This window comes from Octopus bimaculoides, chromosome 8, assembly GCF_001194135.2.
Source record: "Octopus bimaculoides isolate UCB-OBI-ISO-001 chromosome 8, ASM119413v2, whole genome shotgun sequence".
Taxonomy (NCBI): domain Eukaryota; kingdom Metazoa; phylum Mollusca; class Cephalopoda; order Octopoda; family Octopodidae; genus Octopus; species Octopus bimaculoides.
Genome location: NC_068988.1, coordinates 30,766,971 through 30,774,505, shown reverse-complemented (window position 1 = coordinate 30,774,505; position 7,535 = coordinate 30,766,971). Strand labels below are relative to the sequence as shown.

Genomic DNA, 7,535 nt, shown 5'->3' with positions numbered 1-7,535 from the left:
ATATATATATATATATATATATATATATACTTGTATATTTTTCAGGAATGAAAACGTCAAATCAACCCCGTATGATTCTCAGTCGACTGCAAGTTTTCACAATTATTTTTATCGCGATTTTGAGAACTGGTACATCAAACGATGACGGACAACTTTTTAGGAAAACAACCGAGTCAAAATGCTTGAAACTTCCAATTGTACGTACCGGATATACGTCGTCCGTCACAGAATGTGCATTACAGTGTATGATGAATGAGGAGTGTGGCTATTTTAGCTATTGTGATGGACTGTGCAAAATGTATGAATTGTTCTCCACGGAAGACATTCAGGATTATTCCTGCAGCTGTTTATCTTATGTAAGGTTCTCGGGAAACAGTGAGTAAATCGGTTTTTACTTATGTGTTTTATTTTTCGTTTTCTTTTGTTTCTTTTTGTATTCCATTTCCACCATTAACCGCTTGCAATATATCTAACCACCTGACTGTTGTACATTCGTGAAATTCTTTGTTTAGTTTTAAACGAAATATAGGAGCGAAAAACAGGCAGGATTAGTTAAAACAGCCATCAAGATACATTGCAACGCCTAGTGAAGTCCTTTTTATCGTTCAAATTCTGCCAAACTCGTTATCATTTTGTCCTTCTTTCTGGGGAGTATAAAGAAATACAAATATATACGGTGGCGCTTATGAAAGATAATATCCTCTTACCAAATATATGGCTTTGTGTCCATGTTAGAAATTAATATTGGGTAAAATATTTCCATCTAAAATAAACAAGGAAATCGGGCACATCGAATGTAAAGTGCATTTTCCGTAGCTCTACTTTGGAAATAAATGGAATTCCTGGTGTGTGTCTCGTTATAGTTACCCCTTCCTATGGGTAAATAAAATAAACAAACAAACCTTTCTATTTCATTCAGTGATGTAACCGTAACTAGATGATTCGCTGCAATACATTGTCAATTTAGGTATAATTTAATGAGACCCACTGATTACATTTCCTTACATTGTTAGACTCAGCTTTTAACTCTGTTCCTCATTTCGCCATCCTTTCTTTTCTGAGATTGCTACACGATAAACGTGTGTCAGTTTAAGGTTATAGATAGACCGGGCGATGTGAGTGTTTACTGAGCGAAAACACCTAAGGCTCCACAAGGATTCGGCAGGGGCTGGTGGTGAACCCTGCTGTTATCTTTCACCACAACATTCTCTCACTCTTTCTTCCTGTTTCTTTTGTACCTGCATTTCAAAGGGTCAGCTTTGTCATAATCTATGTCACGCTGAATCTCCCCGAGAACTACGTTAAATGTATATGTGTCTGTGGAGTGCTCAGCCACTTGCATGATAATTTCACGAGCAGGCTGTTCCGTTGATCGGATCAACTGGAACCCACGTCGTCGTAACTGACGGAATGCCACGACATATTGATACTATGTTTCACATATTTTTAAAGTTTCACACACATACATTATACATGCACTTTCTCCGCACATGGGGTAGACCAGGTTTCCATGAACAGACACTCTGAAAATATAATCAGAGCACAATCATTAAACATAGCAAGTAAGAGAAAGTCATCACAAAGAAGCCATGAGAATTAATACCAATACGAACCCTTCTAACCTTTGATTATTTCACGTATTTACCGCATCCATACAGCATTCCTGAAACTATATCTGAAGTAAGAGGCTTCTTTTTTTATTGTCCTCAGATACGGCGTATTCTTTACAATGACCCACTTAGTCCATTTCTAACCTTTTCTAAACGGTGTCACTATTAGGACAAGGAAATGATTTATATAAACATATCCTTCTCTATGCTTGCAATGTTAGAGAAATACAGAATTAAACAAATGTACCTTACTATCTGTGCTTTTGTAGTTCAGTGTTCTTCACACAACTAGACAAGTTTCTGGCTTACAAACTCCATTGCTCAAGAGCTAAACGACTAAACTAAAGCCCTCAAAGTAGCGATGGGGACCAGGTGTTAAAATCCCAGATAATATCACATGGCACTTTTACATGTTTAAATTTGGCAAAGCTCTGTCCTAAAGCTTGTAGTTTTTCTTTATATTCAAGAAATAATTCAGTTCTAGCAAGTTATTAATTCTCTACAAAACACAAGTAAGACGCAGGCTTTGTTGCTCACGTTTATTAAACGGTTTTCCTGCGATATTCACAAAATATCCAAGACGGCATCCAGAAGAAGGTTATCCGACTGACTTACAGATATTCAGACATTTGTAATGCTTTAATCAGTTACAATAATCCAAGAAGTAAATGACTTATTTTCGACAAAATTAATTCTTCAATATATGCGATATTATAACAAAGCAGTTCTTTTAAAGAAAGTTACAAGGAAGTTTCCCATTAAGGTTTGAACTCAAGGCTAAAACTAGTTATATAACTAATATTAATAAATCATATAGTTTACACATACATGTCTTCTCTCATTTATTCTCTAAACTATTGTAGTTCTCTACAGCAATCACTTTTGTACATCCAATTAGTGATTTGCTCATTAAAAGTTAGGAAAGTGCGTACAAGACCATACGTTGCTAATGAAGTGCTAAACAAACCGTAAATTATCAGTGCTTTACTTCCGTTCTTTCTGAAATAATTTTGAATATTCAAAAACTAATATTTTTCCTTCACAGCCTAATAATTTCTTGTTAAAATTTTTTAATGTTCCCACCTTAAATATATTCCTTTCTACTCTAGGCTCAAGGCCCGAAATTTTGGGAGAGGGGGCCAGTCGATTAGATCGACCCCAGTACGCAACTGGTACTTAATTTATCAATCCCGAAAGGATGAAAGGGAAAGTCCACCTCGGCGACGTTTATACCATAAACATAATAACATTAAACGAACAATTGTTTTTCATGCAGATGGCGTCTATAGGATTTGTTTCCATTTTTTCCATTTTTACTAACGACTTGTATCCTAATAATGTGTATCAATTAGTCTTGATTCATAACTCTTTCAATAAAATATTTCATCGATTTCATTTAATGCGTCATAAGGACATACTTTCCCAAGTCGTCCGACCTTCTAAAAATATCAGACAAATCACCTTCAAATTATATCGTATCAACTTGAAAAGGACGGTACACATCGGATTATGCTAGATAGAAAATATATTACAGATAGACGGGCTAGTCATGGTTCGAACAACTTTTCCTATAAGACTTCTCAATCAGGGTTGAATCGGTGCTAAATAGCAACAATACTAACAACGTTCTAGCATTTTCTTTAAATATGAAATTCTGGAATATGTTAAATAGTAACTAAAAATCAAAAAATCGAGATGAATCTGGAGAAAACTATTTGCAAATATCATAATTTCTAAATCATTGCTGTAATTTTCACTGCTTCATATGACATATTAATATATTGCTTTTAAAATCTTGGTAAAATTTACTTTAAAATCTCGTCTCTTCCTTAACAGTGAAAATGTACTTATTCATTACCCATGCAGGTACAAGCTGGCAGAAGGTATTTGAGATAAACGAAATCTCGTTTAAAAGGAGTCCTATTTATAAATACTGGGACAGTTTGCCTATTGAAAAGGTAATACATTTTCTAAATTTCCAAATGGTTGTCATTTAATAAACAGTCTCAATATTGTTGGTCCGTTATATTGGAAGGTATTTTTATTTTTTCATGTCGATATTGTAATAGCGTATGTAATTTATTTTCTCATTATTGCTGATGATGTTATTGTTTAAACTTTATGGGCAAGTAAGTTCCAGTTTTCACTCCTGTGTTGTTTTGAAACAAGTCTTTCTGTACCATTTTCTTTGGCACGCATCACGGAATCAAGGCACAAATAATCACTCACAAAAGCGCATGCCTCCACAAATACCCTTCTTTGATTAATTCTTTTATTGAGAAAGCTGAAAGATAGCAAAGGCCTATTAAATAAAACGTTCAACTAACATGGTAACCTCTATGTGGTCATTTTATTAACAGGGAATAGCAGTCAAATAAGCCACAAATCATAATGCATCTATCTACAGGGTACCGTTTTCTGAGACGCAATATTTTGAGAAAACTAGAAGACTGGAAGATCTTTGATTATATGTCATTTCTCACAAAGGATGATTAGGATTGAAGGAAAATTACAATGGATGAGAGTCAAAATCATTAGATTGTAGGGTATTGCTTCCGACCTTTAATGTTCTGGGTTCAAATAGCGTCAGAGTCAATGGTAAATTTTCCCCAACCAGGGTCGATATAATAATGTACCAGTCAAGTGCTGGATTAGATTTAGTCAATAAACCCAACTCCAAGATTTGTGAATTTGTAGAATCGTTACAGTATTCTGCTATTTTGAGATGCTGGAAGTAAGAGTCTTTCGACGATTGTTAGCAGGCTGGTTCTCAAGAAGAGATGGCTCTTCTTGAGAAGTGTAGTCCTCGTCGCAGGATTATCCAGATTAGAACAGATTATTGGAGTAGGAAAAGATTGGAGAGCTTGATCAGGACAAGAGCTAGCTCTGAAATGCATTGGTTGATTATATGAAAGTGACTCTGTCAGCTTTAGTAAAGAGCCTCGCTGGTGTTCGATTGTTCAGTGATGTATGTGAATGTTGTGAGGGAACAGACGGAAAGGAACCAGGTAGTTTGAAATGCTGTTGGTATTGCTGTTGTGATTTCGCTCTGTCCACTTCTTTTAAGAGTGTAGAGTGTAATTTTATTGAAATATTACTGCTATTTCTTGCATTGAAACTTCATTATAAGCTCATGAGAACCTTTGTGTGTTTGTGTTTCTGCAGCTGTGTATGTGTGTCTGTATGTATATTTGAGTACATGTATATGTGAGCGGGTGCATGTAAGAAATTATCTGTGCACAACGTTAGAAGCTAAATGGGCAGCAAATGCAATGAAATTTGAAATGACACAAGTAGCCATATTGGTTTTAAAAATCTTTAAAAAGTCGATTTCTTAAATTTAGTGTAGATTCACTTAGAAAGACATGTCAAGACCCAGGAAAATTTTCTGAAACCAGACATGATTGAACCATTTCAGTGTCTCAATGCACTCTCCAGTTTTGCAGATGATCGTCTTCCTAAAGTTGTCCTACTTTTTGACATTCCTAAATGTTTGTATTTTTTTGTCATCCCTAGAGATTTTATGCATAGAAGTGGCGGGAATTTATTATAGTCAACTAATTTGAAGATGGTAGAGGATCTGAAGAGTAAGGACTATTATGCTGTAGGAAAATGTAACGTTTAATGATTTGCTTGAGATATATTTGATGACTTCATACATGCTAGGCTTAGGTATGAGAAATAATAGAGAAGTGTTTGGAGATTGATACAGTAAGTCAACTAACAATATTTTTAAACTTCGATACCATGAAGTGCTGATAAACCCAATTGTCAAAGAGTTCAATTTATTTTTCTATAGCTGCATCACTGTGTGAGGAGTGCTGAGGCTAAGAGAAATTGCGAAAAAAAGACCATAAGGTTGATTTTGGAGAACTTTCCTTAAATTCTCATTCTCGTAAACTGTATACGTCACCGTATTCAGAAGAACTGAGAACGGGTCTTTGTTTCAATTTGTACTCTCAGGGTTTTCAGATGGACGCGATAAATACGTCGCTTGCTATTCATCCTATCTCTTAGTGTATGTCGTATTTTGGGAAGAATTTGGGCGTTTGTCGGCAAGTAAAAATAAAAGTAACTATAACTATACTTCAATCCATCCTTAAACGCTGTTTCATATTATTTTTTATATAAGATTAGTCATTATTCCGTTATCACTTTTTAAAATATGTTTAGAAAATGGTGGCTGCTGTTGGCGAAATGAATTGTAGTACAGTTAAGCCACTTATGAACCATTGTTCTGTGATACAGCTGTAACGATTTATGCAATATCAGGGGGGACATCTGTCTCTCGCTCTCCATTTCTGATTCTCCACCTCATTGTCAGTGTCTGTTTCTCCTCCTACTTTCCTGTCTACCTCTGGTTTCTTATTGCGTCTCCTGTTGTCTCCTCTCAGTGAGGTATCCTCTTGATTTTATTCATCTTTTATTTTCAGGTGAAACTCACCTTGAGAAAAAATAAAGCTGATGTTCACTCATTAACTTTCGATGGAAAAGAGACAAATTACACATCGTGGTTCCAGTATGAAAAACTCATCTCAGTACCGTGGTTTGGAGATGTAAAAGTCAACTACGAGTTCAAATATGCGTATATATTAATTCCTTTTTATTTATTAGCACCAATAGATTTCCTATGATAATAATTACGATTTTTTTCAACTAGTATCATATTACGATACATTGATCTCAGTAATTTTCTTGGGGACGTAATTAACTAGTTTTATGTTATTCATCCTGAAAGAATAAATGAGAAACTTGATCGTGGTGGGATTTGGATAGAAAACGTACAGGAACGAAAATAGCCGCAACTTGGCTTATTGGTTGCAATCTCACTGATTCTACCTTTATTTTTGTTTAAATGATGATGATAGTGATGATGATGATGATGATTATGATGATGATGATGATGATGAAGTGCTCACAAATGCATAAGTAGTAATTTTTTCCCTCAATTACTCATTAGCATATTCACTGACTGGGTCCTTCTAATCTTGTGGGCCGAAAATGACACATTCCCCTTCCAGTAACCTAGTCTTCATTAGGTCAACCGAACAGATCTCGTATTTGTGGTCCGTGTTGCCAACCAGTTTGAAATCAGGGCATCCTAAATTATCCTTAACTATTGATCTTGAATATATTCTATCTAGGTACGATTAGAACGACCAGCTGTGATCTGTTTCCTACAATATAAATAGCTTTTCTCGATATTTAGCAGTATAAATTCCTCGAGGTCAGCATGGAAGCAGGGATACCTGTTCCATAATCTCAGGTCTCTGCACACATACGTCGTTGTAATCAGGGAAACCAGAATTTTCGAGACGTAATTTCCTGTCCCCCTTCTGAGAGACTGATGCTTGCAGCACATTCGGTCGTTCTGGATCAAATTATGTAGCGGTGCTGCTTTGGAAAGGCCTGGCTCTGGATGTAAATACGGTTTTACTGTTCCGTGTTATTGGTGAGCGTTTCTGGACGTGCGCACGATGAGAATGAAATCATCAGATTAGTGACTTTTTGCACCCCGACTCGAGCGGGCAGAATAGATTTCCTTTGATACCTAGGGACACGCTTGGGGACATTTTGCTCATCAGTGTTAGTGGGCGATTTGAATGGCATTTTGGATGCACGAAACTACTGTGTCTATGTAGTCGATAGAAGTCCGTGGAAAGACCTCACTAACCTTCTCAGGCACTTTCGACTGTCTCACAGTTTCCCTTTGATTTATCATATACGAGAAAGTGAACTCGTTATAACCGCAGCGGCATCCGAAACTCGGAGTTTTATCATGGTTACCGAATAATTGTCACATATTATTTACACACACACACACACACACACACACACACACACACATATATATATATATATATATATATATACACACACACAGAAAATAAGATATAGTGATATATATATATATATATATATATA

At 35.8% G+C, this 7,535-nt stretch overlaps 1 protein-coding gene across 1 annotated transcript in view; it reads left to right on the top strand.

Annotated features, from left to right (window-relative positions):
- The window catches only part of LOC106876622 (uncharacterized), a 17,998-nt gene that overhangs the window by 5,011 nt on the left and 5,452 nt on the right, over window positions 1–7,535 (top strand). The window contains exons 2-4 of the mRNA XM_014925237.2: window positions 46–375; window positions 3,477–3,568; window positions 6,044–6,195. Coding sequence (XP_014780723.1) covers window positions 46–375; window positions 3,477–3,568; window positions 6,044–6,195 — 574 coding nt within the window. The remainder of the gene's footprint in view (window positions 1–45; window positions 376–3,476; window positions 3,569–6,043; window positions 6,196–7,535) is intronic.